The sequence below is a fragment of the Chrysemys picta genome, chromosome 1 (assembly GCF_011386835.1).
Source record: "Chrysemys picta bellii isolate R12L10 chromosome 1, ASM1138683v2, whole genome shotgun sequence".
Taxonomy (NCBI): domain Eukaryota; kingdom Metazoa; phylum Chordata; order Testudines; family Emydidae; genus Chrysemys; species Chrysemys picta.
Window position 1 is genome coordinate 156431300 of NC_088791.1, and position 20111 is coordinate 156451410.

The 20111-nt window shown below is 43.0% G+C and overlaps 2 protein-coding genes across 20 annotated transcripts in view; one reads left to right on the top strand and one right to left on the bottom strand.

Moving 5' to 3' along the window:
• Window positions 1-9431, top strand: part of ST3GAL6 (ST3 beta-galactoside alpha-2,3-sialyltransferase 6) — an 82098-nt gene extending 72667 nt beyond the window's left edge. For 13 of the 15 annotated variants that reach the window (XR_010599360.1, XM_065587472.1, XM_065587488.1 and 10 more), the window contains 2 exons: window positions 1857-2009; window positions 4944-9431. Coding sequence is in view for 12 of the 15 variants with exons in the window: in XM_065587472.1 (XP_065443544.1) it covers window positions 1857-2009; window positions 4944-5024 (234 nt within the window). In the remaining 3 variants the exon portion in view is untranslated. The remainder of the gene's footprint in view (window positions 1-1856; window positions 2010-4943) is intronic. The other 2 variants (XR_010599338.1, XR_010599349.1) reach the window with 1 other exon arrangement.
• Window positions 9432-11309: 1878 nt separating this feature from the next.
• COL8A1 (collagen type VIII alpha 1 chain) overlaps window positions 11310-20111 on the bottom strand; it is a 118475-nt gene continuing 109673 nt past the window's right edge. For all 5 annotated transcript variants that reach the window (XM_005283525.5, XM_042852940.2, XM_042852948.2 and 2 more), the window contains 2 exons: window positions 18547-18862; window positions 11310-14848 (listed from right to left, as the gene is read on the bottom strand). In XM_005283525.5, coding sequence (XP_005283582.2) covers window positions 12942-14848; window positions 18547-18859 — 2220 coding nt within the window. In that variant the 5' untranslated portion in view covers window positions 18860-18862 and the 3' untranslated portion in view covers window positions 11310-12941. The remainder of the gene's footprint in view (window positions 14849-18546; window positions 18863-20111) is intronic.

Here is a 20111-nt window from a genome sequence, read left to right on the forward strand (position 1 = left end):
TCTGTGTTTATTAGCATTGCACACAACATTAACACAGTTCTAGAAGTAGCAATTATAAAACCATATGTGCTCCCCTGTATGGGCTGCCTTGTCAGCAGCAATGCTAAAATATTACCAGGTCATTCATAAGCCATGCCTATTCTTGTTAAATGTCTGGCTCTCAGAATGGGCTATGCTGAAAGGGGTCTAGAATCTGGAGAGAATTTTCTTAACAACTGATGACAGTTTTTTTTATGTTTCTTCAAATTCTGAGCCTGACCAGATCAGTATTTAATTGACAAAACTTTAGCTCAGCAAAATCCACAGAAATAGTTTTACTTGTTGGAGGGTTGTCTTGTTTTACAGCTAAATATTACTGGTTGTTGTGCTGCTCTGAAACTGTTGGGAGATGAGAGTATATTTTATAAGTTTAACTCATGTCGTGTGCATTTGGTGATCATGAAAGTCAAAGACAGAGTGAGGTATAGTATAGTCAAGTTCTATGTAAGAGTCTCCATACATCCATCAATTCACTTCATTCCTGATTTACAACATACCTGCCATGCCTGTCTTGGACCTCTCCAGAACAAACCTTGTGACCATTGCACTAAAGAGTATGGGAAATTTCAGATGTGAATGACAGAGGGATTTGAGTCTTACCACTAAACTCATGATCTAAACGCCCAGAGGCAGAAAGTTATTTTGTTTATTTGCAGGACCATGAGGAAACCACTTTGTGTATTGTAAATTAATATTATTTTCAGAGTATACGGTAACTTGATAAAGTTCCACGTAGATAATGGTTCTGTTCTCTGATTTTGATTTCCACTTACAAAAGAACTGAATATTAAAGCCCTTATGGGGCATGTTTACTCTTACATGGCATTTTTATGATAAACCTATCAAACTTTGTGGCAAGCTTCTACAAATGTGAAGTGTTATAAAGTAAGAATTCTTCACTCCTCTGAACCAAATGTTTAGGAAATCAGAATATCTCAATATGATGTACTAATGAAAAATATTTTTGGCCCTATCTATATGAGCTTAAGGCCTCTCTTCCAGTCCTCAGAAGCCAGTTTCATAGAAATAAGCGATGGAAAAGATCCATCTATCTATTACGTTGTCCAGTCCCTCTCCCTGCCTATGCAGGATTGATCCAGCACCCCCTCCTGCATCCCAACCCCCTGCCCCAGGCTCAGCCCAGAGCCCCCTCCCACACTGCGAACCCCTTGGCCCCAGCCCAGAGTCCGCACCCCCTCCTGAACCCCAACCTCCTACCCCAGCCCGGTGAAAGTGAGTGAGGGTGGGGGAGAGTGAGCGACGGAGAGAGTGGGGGGTGGAGTGAGCAGGGCAGGGCTTTGGGGAAGGGGTGGGGTAGATCCTGGGTTGCACTTAAATTCAAAAAGTGATCTTGGGCGTAAAAAGGTTGGAGACCACTGCAATGGATCATCAGATAAATCCAGTAGTGACAACAAATTGAGTATTCACATAGTCTTCCTTTGCTCTGGTAATACATTTTAATTGGCTCTTTAGAATTAAAAACTGGACACTGCTCATAATTGTCTTTAATGTACAAAGTGATGTTTTGGCTTATACGGTGTGGATATATATTGCTGGGTCTACTTCTAGAGGGAGGGACATTTTTGGACATAAACAATTTCATCATTCTTGACTATTTTTCTTCCAGAAGAAATATTTTTTTCTTTCTTTTTGAAATTTCCAGCTCTGAAAAAGCTCAGAGCTACTTTTAGCAATGTTGCCAACTTTTTAGTACTGCAGAGTCATTAGAGGGTTTTATGTTGTTGTTAAAACCCCCACTCTTGGGTTTGTCTCCTTATATCAAGATGACAATTATATTTGTTTGTTTGTGCTTTTAGAAACCCAAACATCCTACAACAGGGCTAATTGCCATCACACTGGCATTTCACATATGCAATGAAGTTCACGTGGCAGGCTTTAAGTACAACTTCGCTGACCGAAACAGTTCTTTGCACTATTATGGCAATGAGACCATGTCTGAGATGATTGAGGTAATGTACTATTTTCTTTTATGGGAAATGCTTAGAGAAAAATAGTCTTGTGCTAATAAGTTGGGAGACACAATGATCTGAAAGAATGAGAAAGTCTTGAGTTCTATTCCTGGCTCTAGTACTGACTGGCTTTTGGCGTTAGGCAAATCACGTTGCCCTGCCTCAGTTTCCCCTTCTGTAAAATGGGTGGAGCTGGTCAGAAGTTTTCCAATGGAAAACTGTTGGAAAATGCCAATTCATCAAAACTGACACATTCTGCAGAAATATGTCTATTTCATAGAATCATAGAAATGTAGGGCTGGGAGGGACTTGAGAGGTCACCTCGTCCATCTTCCCACACTGAGCCAGCACCAAGTAAACCTACCTAGACCATCCTGGATAGGTGTTTCTCTAACCTGTTCTTAAAAACTTCCAATGATGGGGATTCCACAACCTCCCTTGGTAACCTATTCCAGTCTTTAATGACCCTTATGGTTAGAACATTCTTTCAAAGTCTAATTTAAATCTCCCTTACTGCAGATTAAGCCCATTACTTCTCCATGTCCCAGGAAGGTAGATAAGAACAATTGATCTCCATCCTCTTTGTAACAGCCCCTAATGCATTTGAAGACTATTAGGTCCCCCTCAGTCTTCTTTTCTCAAGACTAAACATGCCCGGGTTTTTTTAACCTTTCCTCATAGGTCAGGTTTTCTAAACTTTGTATCATTTTTGTTGCTTTCCTCTAGACTCATTCCAATTCGACCACATCTTTCTTAAAGTGTAGCACCCTGAATTGGACACAGTACTTCAGTGGGGATCTCACAGGTGCAGAATAGAGTGGGACAGTTATCTCCGGTCTTCCATATAATGCTCCTGTTAATACACCCCTGAACAATATTCACCATTTTCACAACTACATCACATTTTTGGCTCATATCAGGGGTGCAACCAGAATGACTCCTGGCTCACATCAACTTGTGATCCACTGTAACCCCCAGATCCTTTTCAGCAGTACTATCACCTAGCCAGTTATTCCCTATTTTGTAGTTGTGCATTTGATTTTGTTTTCCTAAGTTTTTAGTACTGTGCCCTTGTCTTTATGAAATTTCATCTTGTTGATTTCAGACCAATTCCCCAATTTGTCAAGGTTGTTTTGAATTCTAATCCCATTCTCTAAAGTGATTGCAACCCCTCCCAGCTTGGTGTCATCTACTCATTTTATAAACACACTCTCCATTCCACTATCCAACTCATTAATGAAAATATTGAATGGAACCAAGACCGACCCCTGTGAGACCCTACTAGATACACCCTCCCAGTTCGACAGCAAACCATTGATAACTATTCTTCGAGTATGGGGTGCGGGCCAGGCCACGCCTGGCTGTTTGGGGAGGCACAGACTCCCCTAACTGGCCCTCCATACAATTTCTGAAACCCGATGCGGCCCTCAGGCCAAAAAGTTTGCCCACCCCTGCTCTACATTCTGCCCTATCTAAAATTTTCTGTTTGCGCCTGAGGAGACAGGGAGAGCTCTGCTTGATAGGGGCAGTGTTAGCTGCTGCTGTACACAGGGCTGGCTCCAGGCACCAGCTTAACAAGCAGGTGCTTGGGGCGGCCAAGGGAGAGGGGCGGCACCTGCGGCAATTTGGGGGCGGCAGGTCCCTCACTCCCTCTAGGAGCAAAGGACCTGCCGCTGAACTGCCGCCGCAGATCGCGGCTTTTTTTTTTTTTTTCTAATTGCCACTGCTGATCGCGGCTTTTTTTTTTTTTTTTTTTTGCTTGGGGCAGCAGAAATGCTGGAGCCGGCCCTGGCTGTACAAGAGGCAGGGAATGAGGAAAAACAGATGGCCAATCAGTTGAGGATTTCCTTAGGTGGGGTTTTTCCACAGACACACAGAAGGGTCAGAAAACCCCTAGTCTGTCCCCACAGGATTTGGCAGGTTTGGGCCTGATCCAAAACACATTGACGTCAGTGAAAAGACTTCCGTTTACTTCAATAGGCTTTGGATTGGGGCCAAGGAAGAGGAGATAGATTGGAATTTGGAGGGAGGGGCTGTTTTTGATGTATTGGCTAGAGACTGATTGACAGGACACAGACCAGCCAAAAATTCCTATGTGCACAATTCATGAAAACAGGTGGAGCTTTAAAAATAAATTCTTTTCCGATTCTTTATGTAGAAAGAAGTTTTCTAAATGTTTATATTTATATTTCATATAAGCATGGTGTGGAATCCTGGAAGTTAGTGATGGAAGAGGCCTCTGAGGTCACACCCAGTCCATCTCTCTGCCACTGATAGATTATTCCCTGCAGTATAGTTTCTAATATGGGTCTAGTCTGGTTTTGACTTCCACCACTTCCCAGGGGAGGCTATTCCTCAGCCTTTGGATATATCCACACTGCACGCTTCTTTCAGTGGCTGTAGAGTACATACACAGGTTGCACCCCAGCAAGGGTATACATAGCAGTGTAGCCAGTGAGGGACAGTTTAGGCAGGCCAGGTATAGTACGGACACACCTGAGTACATGCCGTACATAGCTCTCTACTTGCCCAAGCCGGGTCTCCCTATCTACACTGCTGTTTTTTAGCAATGTAGTGTCCCGCTGCTCGGGCCTTTTACTGTCATATGTAAAGACTCTGTCAGTGGGGAAAGGCTCTGGCAGGGGGAGGACTTTCCCTGCTGCCTCCCCCTGCCAGAGCTTTCACTGACATGTAGCTATGCGCTGCAGTGTGGACGTAGCCTGCTTTTCACTGCAGCATGTAGCTACATGTACACTATATGCTGTCACTAATGGTGTGCAGAGTAGACATTGCCTGTAAGTGTACGAGTCCTTTCCACAAAAGATTCTGGCTATAGTATTGTCTAAGTAACCCATTTGATTCATGGAAAAGAGTGTATCTTTGTTGCTTGCAGTAACAATTTGATTTTGTCTTGTTCCCCCCCCTCCCCTTTAGAATGGATACCACAACATCATTGCTGAGCAAAAGTTTTTGAAGTCGCTTGTAGAGAAGCAGTTTGTGGTCAGCTTGACATGAGACTGAATAGACAATGGAAGAGTGATCGCTGTTTTCAACAAGATAGATTTTATTTTTTGTACTGTATTTTTATTTTTTAAATGCCACATCAGTTACAGAAATATTTAAAAGAAGCACAGATGCCTCACAAAGGTGGTGGTAGCGGAGTTCCACTGTCGAAGACTGATGATGATTGTCGCTATCTCGGGGCACACAACTAGAGTGAACTGATTTCTGTGAATCTATTTAATTATGAAAAAATACAACCTTCAGCTAAAAAATATCAGGGATATATAAAAATATGATGCACACCATTTATTTAACAATAAGAACATTTTTCAGCAACTGATTTCTTTTCCGTATCTTCCTTTCCTGTTGCCCAGCGACTTGGAAGGCTATGAGATAATTGATAAAAGGATACAAAGTCTTTCACCTCTCTGTTCTGGTTTGAAAACAATTTGGGATAAGTGTATCTGCAAATCATTACTATCTGAAGGGTGTCTAGTAGCTGTACAGTATATAAAGTGCATTTGTAGTCTCAGTCCACCTGGGCAGATGTCCATATCATAGAAAATCACCTTCATAATTCACACAGGCTGGTGTTTTCTTGTTGTCTGTCTCAACAAAGAGGCCTCAGACTGAACTGCCCATGGACTCCTGGATGTAGCATGTGTACACTTGGGTTGGAGACCCACTGGTATAACAGTGTGGGGAAGTCTGGATTGATGCTGCTCGTGCTGTATCTAATTTATGGATACATTTGTTCTCAGTGCTGTCAGTCTGATTTATTTCACAAGCACCTGAATTCATTTTTAAGAGGTAAGCACGATCTCCTTTAAACTGTGGAATTATAGAAGAGTTTTAAATATTTGAGTTGTGTTGGCACCACTGTGCAGTATTGACCACTTTAAGATGCATTTGCAACCAGAACTCCCCAATGAATATGAACTAGAATCTTGAGTTTGTACATTAAAATTTCTTTCAAACAAAATATCTTTGATGCATAGATTTCCCTCCCCCCCCCAAACACACACATTCCAGAGGCCTTGACACTTCTTATTCTCCCAAAGATGAAGATGTATTTTCCAAAACAGCACAGTTCCCCTTAGCACAGTTCCCCTCACCATAACAGGTAACTGTGAAGGGTTTCAAGAGCACCAACAGATCATCACATGTACCAATTATCTTCTATATTGTGAGCAAGGCAGCATCTGAGACACACATTGACCAATTCTGGGAGTTACAATTTTGTTTTTATCTGGCAATTCCTTTGTCCTCCTTTCCTTTTCTTTTTTCCTGTTCTCTTGAGTTTTAGGCAGAGAGCGAGAGCGAGAGCGAGAGCGAGAGCGAGAGAGAGAGAGAGAGAGAGAGAGTGTGTGTGTGTGTGTGTGTGTGTGTGTGAGAGAGAGAGAGTAACAGTTTCAAAAGCACCTAAATGATTTAGGAGACTAAACCCTGTTTTCAAAAGTGATTTAGGTACTTTGGAGCCTAAATCCAAACTCCTAAGTGCCTACGTCATTCTGAAAATGGGGCCTAGATCTCTAAGTCAGTTAGAGTCTTTTGAATTTTTTTACTCAGGATCTTTAACTATAAGAGATTTGGTGGGATGGTCATATATTGTGAATCAGTTGTCTCAGAGAAGTCCATGGTAGCTCTAAGTGAAATCTGCTTGAGAATGTCATCAGGAGCTATGAAGGTCTAAGTGGTAACGTAAAATTCCATTCTAATAATCCTATAAGGTACATTAGTCATGAAAGGTATGTTTTAAAACTCTGTGGTCAATTGATCAATCTTCTAGGAATCAGAAAATCACAAAGAAGTATGCTTCAAAAGAATTTTGAAAGTGGATAAAATAATCCAATATTCCACAGCAGTATATATTAATTTGAACAGAGATTAATCTAACAAACTAGGACCGCAGGATTGTGTTCTTCAGAAATGAGGGCATGAAGCAAAAGACTGAATCTTGCTATAGAGTATTGACCACAATTTCCTAGCATCATAAATGTAGAAGTAAACAAATACCTGGTTTAGATTAGAGTGAAGTGGTCAAAGATTTTCTATTACCCATTTTCCATTTCTGTCTGTCAGAATTGTTACAATTATTAAAAAAAAAAAAGTCTCAGCCTCTCTCTCTTTTTTTTTTTTGAAGCTGCTTGGTTCTAATGAGTGCTATAATTTTTTTTATCCCTGATGGTCTCAGATTAAGCTTGTTGGATTAGTCAGGTTTAGGCTCTAGTGAGGCCACATCATGCTACATTTTGTAAGGACATGATGATTTTGAGTAATTCCAAATGTCTTTAGAAGGTGATATTGAGGCTCTTGCTCCATTGATCATGTTTCCCCTATTTTTCTCATCTCCACACTGCCATCATTTTTAGGCCCTTACACAAATTGATACATTGTTTTTCACAAGACCTCTTGAAACTGGCTAGCATTTATTTCAATTAATTTAAAAGGCTTGTCTGTGTGGAAAGAAAACCATGAGGAAGTTGCATCAGAACTACAGTCATTATTTTTTTGTGTCTAGTGCTGTTGAGAGAGGTTTTTATGTAATTACTACATGTGCGGCTTTCAAAAAGCACTCAGCATCAGCATTGGCCTAACTCTGCTGCCCTTGAAGACATTGGTAAAACTCCCACTTCAGTGGAAGGAGAGTTAGGCCAAAAGTGAAAATTCTACCTTACCAAACTAGGAACATGGCAGCCTCATGCTGGTACAACTACATGAGGTCTCTGAAGTATCTGTATAGAACCAGTTACGTTCTGGCAGAATGTAGGCAGTAAAGACTTGCACCAAAGTGTCCAACTGTATCAAAGTGTCAACGTTTAGTATGACAGTATTACAGGATCGCTTTCCAAAATTAGCTATATAATTTTCCCTCTCCTTTTGAGAGTATCTTGATATTTATCTTTGTCATTTCTCTTTCCTTTCCTCTCCACCACCTTCCTCATTGAAGAAGGGATGTAGCAACACACAGCTTTGGAGAAGTGATTAGTTCCTCATCTATACTTGTTCTCCACATTGCTATCGTCCATAAATCTACTCTCATCCACCTACATCTTTTCTTAAGTTCCTGTCATAAGGTTTTTTGTTTGTTTGGAGCCATAGTAAAGAGTTATGGGAAGGTGTCAGCCAAAAGAGCTGACAATTGGTGTTTGTGACACTCGTTATTCACCTAAACTATACACACATCGCCAAATGGTGACAACCAGGAAGGGAGAGATGGTTGTGAGGGAATGCAAAGAGAACAAAGTTAAGCTTTCAAAGCACCCCAATACATGCTCTGACCGCTACATACATAGAGCAGAGGGTACTGTCTTCAGAAAGCATCATTTATGGGTAAGTAATTTTATCTTTGATACTAAGCAGTGAAATAATTATTACAACAATTTTTTTGGTAGCATAATGCAGGCTTTATAGAATTCTGTATACTTTGGACCCGTTTCTCCACTGCCAGGTACCCTGTGTAGTCATTTACACCCAGGGAATACTGATACAACGTGATTTCAAATCAGAATAGTAGCATTTTGCACCCATGTTGCACAGGTGTAAACACACAAGGTGCTAGGTAGTGGAGAATCAGAATCACGGTGTCGGTTTTAAATATAGCACTCATTTTTAAGGTCATCCTGTGCCACTGTTATTCCAACTTGCCTTGAGAGTTTTCTTTTTAAAAATAAATTGAGCAACCTAGAGCAGGATCTTTTTCTAAGATTTGCTTTCATTCTCCTTTGGTCTAGAGGGTACAGAATCTACAATGGGCCACTCTATTGAAAGCTGCTTTTTAATTTGATATCTGCAGCAGCACAAGTTGAAGTCTTCAGTGTACAAATTCCAGGGTACTGCAAGCTGTACTTCCATGTACAGTGCCAGCATAACGGTGCCGAATATTAATACATTTCTTTCCCTTTTCCTTCTGTCAGCTGCAATAGTCCATTTGCTTTAAGGCCCCAGTCAAAACACCACTGAAGTCAATGAGAGTCTTCAGTGGCCTTTGGGGAAGATTCTTAAAGGAATGGACTGAGCTTGCTCTGTTGTGAAAGTTACCTTAATTTCTTCAACTGTAACAATTAAGGGCAATTCTCAGATATAACTAAAAGGCAAGTTACAGATTAATGCACTAAGGATGAATCTGTGAGTGTTTAATGCACATCTGTAGATTACATTTCAAATGAAAATGTATTGTTCCTATTTTGGAATGACAAGAAGGGTTTAATAATTAATATGTGACGTGTCTTGTTATGTTATGTATACTAATATACTTATCTTTTTTCAAATACCCCTTTAAATATTTTCTTAACCTAAAATATGGGAGCAGGGGTGTTGTTTGTGTGTCTGTGTTTGTGTTTAAATAAAGTGTATAATTTTAAGAATATGTGAAAATCAATGTTTTGTTTTTCTGGTTTAAGTAAATATTTGATTTCATTTGCTGTTTGGCTTGATATTTATGTGCCTTTTAATACAAACTTTATTTTGACAGTCATTGGCTGTTAACAGGTGTTTTAAGTGGAGTTTTGAATATTGTCAGATTATTTTCCATATAATAAATCTGTTTTAAGGATACATTTTAGCAAATCACAGTGCTAGACCTCATTACAGCACTATATAAATGATGTATAGTGGATCTATCATTGCCATTCAGTTGACACATTTAATTTAACAAGAGATGTCAAGTTTCTATGGTGGTGGGTAGAGAAACGGGGAGGGAAAGTGCCATCCATGTTACTTTAACATGAGCTGTAGCATAGTGCAAAAATGATACATTCTTTCAGAACTGGCGGATTTTGCTTTCTCAAAATTGAAGGGCAAGGCAAAATCACTCCTTTTTGGGAAGAATGACACTTTTTGCAAATCAGGTTTCAAATTACTCTATGCTGAGCAAAAGCAAAATCTTGTCACGGTTGGTGGTGATCAATTGTGTCAAAGAAAAAAATTCTCTTAGAGGCAATTTTTCGTGGGTTTTTAATCTTGTTCATGAATAGTGTCTGGGAGCTCAATAGGAAGAGCTTGAGGAAAGAGGAAGCTCATGAGAGACTTCAGAGGAAAAGCACAGAGAGAAATACTAAAGAACATATGGTTTAATGCTTCAGTGCTGTTCGTTTTTTCTCACTTTTTCCCCATGAATTTGAGTTTGGAAAAGAAAAAGCCCTTTCTTCAGTTTGTGGTTTTAGGGATTCTGAGTGTGGCCCAGTGATCAAAAAGAAGAAGCAAAAATCCACCATGAATGAATATGTGGACCCATTCGTTTTAGTTTTGATGTTTTGTGCTAGATTGTGACATTACATTTTGCCATGAGTAAGGGGCTGCCTTGCCCCAAGAGCACATGAGGGAATGGTCTGTGAGAATTAAAAATTTGTTCTCTGGTCTCTGTCTGAGCAATCAAGGAACCAGGGATCTGCTACTGGTCTATTTCAGTATCGGATTGTTTCCCACTCCATGCCAGTTTGGTGAGTAAACTTCTCTGTTCTACAATGGCAGATCTGGGACCAGAATTCAGATCTCCTGACTCCCAATCTGATGGCCCATCTTCAGCAGCATGCTGTGCAGCCCACAGTATATTTATGCCTATTGGTAGGTTCAAAGCTTAAAAGGAGACTGTCACTAATTGCCCACCCAGAATGATGAGGATCATACTTAAGCTTGTCTCTCTCAAGGCACATCCCCTCTCTTCCTGTGCTCCACTCTTTTTTCAACCTGTGTTTTCAAGCAAGGTACATAGTTCTCCACACCAACCAGTACTATGCTTAAACTCTCTCCCTCCCTCCCTCCCTCCACAACACCTACCACACACTGCTGTGCATCAAGCAAGGCCATGCAGGATTAAGGCCTATGTAGAAATACCAGTGGTGTTTTCTCAGAGTGATATTTGCATATTAGCACATTCAGGATTCTAGAGGCACCATCTATTGGTAAATGCTCAGCGATTACATTGGTTTCTTTGCAATATGGATTAATAGCAAGCTCTGCAAAAAAAGAATGTCCTTTGTAGATTATCATTCACACTGGTTTGTTTTTAATAGATTCTGAGTGTCCTTGTGCTCCAAAATGCGAATTTGGTGCTTCAAACTTTCTTTCTAGTCATTCTGTTAATAAAGGGAAACTTTTTTTTTTAGATATTTAATAAGATTTTTTTTCAAATCAGTACAAAAAATTTAAATACAAAAATTATTTGCTATTGACATATCTCATACATATTCTGGAAACTCACCAAAGTCACCAGTGTCTGGTAAACTGTCCATTGCCACCAACATTCCATAAAATATCTGAGATCACGCACCGCACTACAGTCATTGCAGTGCTGTGTTGGTAATACACTGCATTAAACTCTGTATTTAAATAATGGTCATGCCAGTTAAATCTTTTTTTTTTTTTCCTGCATGGAAGTACCTTGTTCATTTTGAATTAAATTGGGTTGCATTAGTCAAGACATAGAAGGTGTGTTCAGCCTACTTTTAAACTAATGCAATAGTGTGATGTGCAACACTGAAAAGGGAAACACATAAAAGTACAGTATTAAGATATTTTTAAATTAATCTCAGTAATTAATTTTTTGCTGTGAGATTAGCACCATTGTTGAACAGACAGTACCTTGTAAAAATGTTGCTTCCCCCACATACACACACACTTGATGCCTATGTATGCTCATATACAAACCTAGGCAATTGGTAACAAAACATAAATAAAAAGAACTGGAAATCAGTTATTAAATGAAATTGTTCTCAGATGAGTGATAGTTTAAGGCCAGTAGGGACCATTAGATTATCTAGTCTGACCTCCTGTATATCAGAGGCCCCCAACACCTCTCAGCACCCCCACACAATGGAAATAAGACAAAAGTAAAAGAGTTTGCTTGATCCTTATTACAGATTAAAATTATTGGACAATCTCAACCAGTTTATTTATTATTTAGCAAACAGCAAGTGCCACTTTTGCTGTATGTTCATTAATAAGCTAATTTTGGCTGAATCCCAGAACAAGCGCATTCTCTTAAAAGCCAAACAGAATGCAGTTTCTTAGCAAAGGTATGGGAAACTGCGTGTCTTTATACTGCACTGACGTTCATTGGCCAAAATGCTACATTATTTTAATAATTTGGCATAACATATCTAAAGTCATTAGACTAAAACCATATCTCAGGTCTACCATGTCTACCTTCTGCTTTGTAAATATATATGGAGGCTTCTTGAATGCTGTGGTATTAGGGGTTGATCTATTGCCCCCTGAAGTTGATGGCAATTTTCCTTTTGATTCCAATGGCTGTTTGGATAAAGCCCTCAGCTAGCAGTGAATTAAAATTCTCTTGTGCTAACATTCTTTTCCATCTTAAGTGTTTTACTAGAAGAAACTGTTCCGTGATACTGTATGTGGGGAAAATAAGGATTTCAGCTAAGAGAATCTTTGCTTATGGTGCAGGGTTAGATAAAACCTGCTTTTAAAAAAAATTACTCAAACTTTATATATATATATATATATATATATATATATATATATATATATATATATAAAAAATCAGATCATTTCATACTGACACATTCTATTTATTTTAAGTTATCTTTTCACCTCGCTCTTTAGATCAATGTTCAGTTAAATAGGCAACAGGAGTGAGTGATGTATGCAAGATTTGACCCTTAATACTGCGTTATTGTGAATGAAACGAAGTAAGTATGGTATCACAGAAATATATAATGTACAGCTAATATGTCCCCATTGGATACAGAACAACTGTTATGAACCTGATACACATCATTAAATATGTTCACCACACCATTTTTATAACTAGCTGTGCATAATGTGAAACTTTGTGTTTCATTTGTTGTACAAAAGGGATCTAAAACTGTCAGTAAATGCATCTTTCAATGGTATAAAAGTTTGAAGCAGAGGAAAAGAGTTGTGATTTTGTCTGGGGGTTTTGTTTGTTTTGTTTTGGTTTTGTTTTTACATAGGATACAATAAATATCCTGAGAAAGATGAGTGAACATATTGCCCAGCATAGAGTCCCGCTGCCTGTTCAGATGGCATCTGAATATAAACTTTGTCTCCAGGCATCAGCTGAATGACGGTGCTTCCAGAAGCTTGGTCCAGGAAACCTTTTTTATATTCATCGTATGTATACATCAGTGGCTCATTGTTCTTGTACAAAGCTACCCAGACGCTGGCCCCTTTACAGTGAACATGGTAGGCAAAGTAGTAAATCCCAGGGATCTCACAGGTGAAGATACCAGTCAGTGGGTTATAGTTCTGCCTGCCATTGTAGAGAAGCTTGTCAAATTTCACAGGCACCCCTACCCGTGGGAAGGGTGTGGTGAGTTCTGCTGTGAATGCAGGCATTTCGTAGACAGCGCCACCATGCTTGCCTTTCTTGCCCATATAGCCAGGTGGGGTCTTCACTCCATCGATGCCAGGCCCCATCTCTGGCAAATATTGTCCAATGGCCGGTGGGGTGGGTGGGATTATTACTGGAGGACCGGGTGGACCTGGAGGACCAGGTGGACCCTGGAGACCCGGCTGGCCAGGTGGACCAAGTGCCCCAGGTTTTCCTGGTGGTCCTTGCAGCCCTGAAACACCAGGTTTCCCTACTCCTGGAAAGCCTGGTGGACCAGGTACACCTGGTTCTCCTTTAGGTCCTGGAAGTCCAGGTGGTCCGATTGGGCCACTGGGTCCTGCGATACCTGGGATTCCAGATGGACCTTGATGGCCTTGATCACCGGGGATTCCAGGTTCCCCTTTTGGTCCTAATTGCCCAGGAACACCAGGCAGGCCTGGCAAACCTTTGTGACCAGCTTCTCCCTTTGGCCCCATTGGACCAGGTAGTCCTCTAAGACCTGGGGGTCCTACTTCCCCAGGAAAACCTGGCTTTCCTGGGAAACCTTGAAGGCCAGGCTCACCTTTTGGACCAATAGGTCCTTGAGGCCCTACAGGTCCACCTTCTCCTTTTGGTCCTGGGAAACCAACAGCACCAGATGGCCCCATTACTCCTGGTAATCCTGGTTGACCTGGCTCCCCGGGAGGCCCACCCATGCCAGGAGGACCCATGTGCCCTTTCTCACCTTTAGGCCCCAGTGCTCCAGGGAAACCACCCATGCCACGATCACCTTTAGGCCCAGGAAATCCTGGTTTCCCAATTCCTGGTAGGCCCGGTGGCCCTGGTAAACCCGGCAAGCCTTGTTCCCCCTTTCCACCTGGGAATCCAGGCTGGCCTGGGATTCCATCTTGACCTGGTTTTCCAACACCTGGAAGGCCAGGTGGACCTTGAATCCCAGGTGCCCCAAGAAGACCTTGTGGCCCTTGTTCACCTGGAAGTCCTGGTTTACCTATAGGTCCCTGTGGTCCTGGAAACCCAATCATTCCTGGTTTGCCTATCCCTGGGAGTCCAACTGGACCTGGAGGGCCAGGTAGCCCAGGTGGACCTTTTAACCCTGGTAAACCTGGAATCCCAATGCCTTTTTCTCCTTTAGGCCCTTGAAGCCCCGGGAGTCCTGGTGGTCCTTTCATTCCTGGTTCACCCTTTACTCCTTGTTGTCCTGGTAATCCTTGAACACCTGGTTTTCCTATTCCAGGCAGTCCAGGAGGCCCTAGTGGTCCCTGTGGCCCTGGTATTCCCATAGGTCCAATCTCTCCCTTTGGTCCCATCTCACCTCTTGACCCAGGGAGCCCCATTGCTCCTGGTTTTCCAGGCATTCCAGGCATACCTGGTTTGCCTATTCCTGGATATCCTTGTGGACCTGGTTTTCCTTTGGCTCCTGGCACTCCATGACCTGGTAATCCTGGGGTCCCTGGTGGCCCTCTTGGTCCAGGCTCACCAGGGGGACCTTGCTCACCTCTCAAACTGGCTAATGGAATTTCTGTTTTTAAGAAAAGAGAGAGATGAACCATAATTTTACCTTTATTGGAAATCATGTATGCAGTTTAAATAGCTTGGTCTCATTTAGATATTGCTTGGATTTGTGGTAGATACACTAGGTACTACCATCTCATGGCCCCAGTTGTTGATTAGCATTAAGCATAGCACTTTTATTGTTCTGAATGATGTCACGCACCCCAAATTTCACTTTATTCATAGTTTAAGTGAAATAATTATTTTCCCCTCAAAATCTTCCCTTCATTTTTATGTAAAAGCTATCCACACCTTAAGTCAATTTTCCACCTATATGGGCCAACTTTCAAGTCTGTGATGAAATGCAAAAAAACCTTAAATTTTGAGTAGCTCTTTATTTTCTATAAATATGTCACCCTTCTAGTTGATGACTTATGATGACTTAGTTTACACTTAAATGTTTTGCTGGTATAGGCAAAAAGAAGAACTGGTATAGCTATACCATTGTAACTATCCTGACAAATCTCTTCCAGTGGAAATGCAGCTTATACCAGCAAAAAAGTGTTTTTCCTGGGATAGCGTTTCCTTGTTTGATAAGCAAAACAAGCTAAATAGCCAAACACACTTTTATGCCACTTTTATGCGAGACTTCTTAAGTCTATGCATTTTTAGTAAGTCAATGTATTTCAGCATTGATGACAGATGGCTATATACAAAAATTTCTAGTGAGATGTTAAGAATTGAACTTAACCAATGAAAACCAGAAAAAGGTATTTACCAGTGTGATATCTTCAGCATTATCCTTAAATCTGGCATTCTTAATCTTTTCTACCCCATTAACCCTAAATCACCCATTTTTCCCTCGCATGGCCCCATACCTCCATTCTTTTCTGTCTCTGAACATTGTGCCCTTTCATTTTAAAAGATCTAAACTGATTTGATACACAATAATTTAATAATCTGTATTGGCTCAATGCATCAAACTAGTCCGGGCTAGACTGTAGCTTGGCCACAGCCCTGTGTATGAGGAAATATGTAGCAACGCAGGGAAGGAATTGTACCTTTGGGAGGCACAATTCCTGCCCTGCTTCTCCCTTGTTTCAGAAGTGAGTGCTGGGTGTTAGTGATTTGTTGACATATATCAGCAGCAAACGATAACACCCTGTGCATCTGCTCAGCTGTTCTGGCTGGTGCTTTGGGGAGGGTGATGTCAAAACTCTGCCCCCTCCCCACTCACTTGTGTGCGTGGGTAAGAGGGAAACAGTATGTGCACAGCCCATGTAGGAACATAAAGGGAGTTCTTAATCCCCCTTAATTCCCTGCACAGGCACACAGAGCAAGGGACAATCTAGCCCAGGGGTAGGCAACCTTTCAGAAGTGATGTGCCGAGTCTTCATTTATTCACTCTAATATAAGGTTTTGCGTGCCAGTAATACATTTTAACGTTTTTTAGAAGGTCTCTCTCTGTATGTCTATATTATATAACTAAACTATTGTTATATGTAAAGTAAACAAAGTTTTCAAAATGTTTAAGAAGCTTCATTTAAAATTAATTTAAAATGCTGATCTTACACCGCCAGCCTGCTTAGCCCGCTGCCAGCCTGGGGTTCTGTTCACCTAGGCCAGCAGCGGGCTGAGCGGGGCCTGCAGCTAGGACGCTGGCTGGCAAGGGGCCAGCAGCCGGGACCCCAGACCTGGGGGGGTGTTCAGGGGTCAGGGCAGAGGGCTGGGGGTGTGCGGGGAGTTCAGGGCAGAAGGCTGGGTGTGTGGGGGGGTTCAGGGGTCAGGGCAGAGAGCTGGAGATGGGGGGTTCAGGGGTCAGCAGAGGGCAGTAGGGGTGTGGGGGGGTTCAGGGGTCAGGGCAGAGGGATAGGGGCTGTGGGGGTGCAGGGCAGAGGGCTGGGCGGTGTGGGAGTGCAGGGCAGATGTGCTCGGCTCACGGAGGTGCTCACGGAGCTTGGCTCACGGAGGTGCTCCCAGCCCCCTGCCCCAAGCGGCTCACGGCAGGGGGATGGAAGGGATATGCCCTGTTCCACCCCCTTCCCCAAGGCCCTGACCCTACCTCTTCTCTGCCTCTATGGAGCAGCGAAGATGCTGCCACTCCTCCCCCACCCTGGGGCCATCAGCTGATTGGCGCAGGGAAGGAGAGGAGGAGGGGCAGGAAAGCACCATGCTGGGGAAAGAAGTAGGGAAGGGGGAAGCTTGGCTGCCGCAGGACCAAGCTTCTGCCTCCTGCCCCCGCAGGGGAGAGCGGTGGGGGGGCTGAGTGGGGCTGGGGGACGGGACTGCAGCAGGCAGCAGCGTGCCAGTCAAAATTGGCTTGCGTGCAGTGTTTGGCCGACCCCTGATCTAGCCCATAGCATTTATGTAGCACTTAACATCTTCAAAGCACTGTACAAACACTAAGTGCTTTTACAGTAGATAAGTTTTACTTCCATTTTACAGATGCAGACCTACCCATACTACAAGTTTTCCCTGTGGACTGCAGGTTTTCAGACCTTTCTATATAGATCTGCAGGGAAAGGATACCAGGCTAGAGAAATTCCCTGCTGATTAGCTGCCCTCCTCCATTAACCCTTGTGACAGGATAGCTTGCCCTGTGGGCTGGAGGGCCTGGGGATAAGCCAACCTGATTACAGAGTGAATCCCACCTGAGGGGAATCAGGCACTTCCCCATAAAGAGCAGAAGGTGACTGCAGTAATAGAATGAGAGCCAGGCTTAAGTGGTGATAAAACTCAGCTGGGAAAAGCTCTGGAGGGTGAGCTAGGCAGAAAGCCCAGGGATTAAGGCCAGCTCTCCAGGCAGGAAGGACTGGGAGGAGACCCTGATTAAGCAGGGAAGAGATGGATCACCAAGAGGAGACCTTAAAAGGCTGGATAGGAAGTGGCCTAGAGAAAACTGCAACTCAGGTAAAGGAGCGGACCTAGTTGTTCAGCGCAGGGCGCTGGGCTGGAAGCTAGAGTACAGGGTGGGACTAGGTTCCCTATTGGCCCAAAAGAAGTGCCCTAGAGAGGTGGAAGGATTTTTGTTTGTGATAAAGAGATTTGTTTGGGACTGTTTGGAGGACTGTGGCCCTGGGAGGGGTGGCCTTAATATGGGGACCCAGCCAGAGGGCTGAGCTACTGACAGAGAAACTGCCACAGTGCTGGAGTAACTGTCGGGGCTAGCCCAGCAAGTGAGCTGTTGTGCGATGTCTGGCCACGAGGGGGCCCCTAGCAGTGTGTGACCTTGGTTACATCTACCTTTGTGGGGAAAGCAGTTATTGGGCTGCTCTCGCTATAGGCAAACTAGGCAGCTGGGGTGGCCAGGCCAAACCTGACTGAGGTTGCTGCCACACTGAGCGCCAGGTTGCAATGCTATTCACTCAAATTTGCTCCCCCATCACCCCGCTGCCCCTGTCATGATGGAGGGGTGGCTGGGCCACACCTGAGTGAATGACACTGTGAGCTGGTGCTTGGCCCCTCCCCACTTCTACCACAAGCAGATTCGGCCACATTCATTGGGAATGTACCCGAACATGCTCTTCTATGGCAGGAACCTGGCCAACCACTCAGGGTGCGTGCCAGGCTGTGTAAGCCCCTGGCTGCAGAAACAATGGGCAGTGATGTCTTATGACCATTATTTATCTGCACTTAGGTACTAATTATGGTTTCTAAAATATTAACCCAGTGTTGGTCCCTGCGGATCTGAGAGGAGTGGGAGGTGGTTTCACTTTCTATGTTTACCTTTATCTTTTTTTGGCATCATCTCCTTGCCGAGCATAGGCAGTTGGGGGATTTCTTTCATGTACTGAGGCAGATGAGGGTATTCTTTTCCATATTGCATGTGTGGCACCTCCTTGCCCATGTGCTGCATTGGAATGCCTTCTTTGCCCAGTGGCATGTGAGGTACTTGTTGTCCAAGGGCCTGATATTGCGGGAGTTGGGGTGGCAGCTGCTTGATCCCATAATAGATGCCCCCTTGAATGGATCTCACTAGCTCTAGGTAAACTGTTACAGCCACTGCCAGCAGCTGCACAGAGGCTAGCAGCGCAGCCATGACCTGCAGAAGTAAAGAAAAGGGGATAATTATTGCACATAAAAACACGCAAATAATATTTTCATACCAGAAATCCGATAGCTTAGCCAAAGCCCCTTGTTCTCTGCAGCAAGCTGGACCTAAATTCTGTAGCAAGAGCTCTGGATTCTGCATCATTGGTGAAAACATTTTTAGCAGCTTCATATGCACTTTAATAGGAAGATTTGTTTGGACATAAAAATGAATAATACACTCAATACAGCAGTCCCTGTGTTTGTTTATACTAAATCCGGTTTCTTTTATACCATTGCTGCTCCCATGCTTTCAGGTTTAACTGTGCCATGGGTGTTGGTATTGTAAACGCATATCTGCACTGCAGAAGTCGTTAGGGGAGCTGGAAGTTAGAGTAACTGGATATGGGATGCCCTGGGCTTTGTCACCTGGGCAGGTGGGGGAAGCAAATTAGGATTTGTGGGATAAGCGCACTAGCTGAATTCTCTTTACTAAAATAATCAGCAGTGAAAGAGTTAACCATGCTGATTGTTTAAGTTCTCTTTGTTAATACCCCATTGAGAGGAACAGGGTGCTTCACCCCTCACAGAGCTTTTGTATTAAGCTATCTATGAGCTCAGGCAGACATCATTACATTGGCTACACTCAGTCCACGTGTCTGTTTTCTTCACGATAATGGGGGCTAGAAATGTAACTTAAAAGCTCAGATTCTGGAGCCGAAATCTGCATCACAGGGTGAATTCTGTGACTACAGCGTACACAGGGCCCTGATTCTATGTCTCAGTCCTTGTTCTTAGTTATAACTGAATGTCCAACCAGCTCACTTCCCTTCTGTATTGGCTGCATTATTGGCGGGACATAGGGATTCAGAGAACTGGGAGTTTTCTAGGGAAGAACAGATATGGGGACCACAGTAGGGTGTGGCTGTGGATGATTTGAGGCAGTGGGAAGAGTCTCTATAGGCTATGCTTTACTGGGTATTCTAGTATTTGTGGTTTGGCTGCTAGTGTCCAAATGTACACTGCAAACTTTGGGCCTGCTTCTGTCTTCCCTTACTTCCCCCAGGCCTCAGACTCAGCTCCAGGGAATGCTTTGAACAAGGAGGTTCCCACAGCTGGTAGCAAGGTGTCAAAATAGCTCTTCACCCTCCCCCCATCACATATGTGGAAGAAAGCGGAGGCATGGCCAGGGCAGAGTACTCTGGGTATTCTTGGCTGTGGAACAGCATCTAGGAGGCCATTACAGCCAAATGAAAATTAGG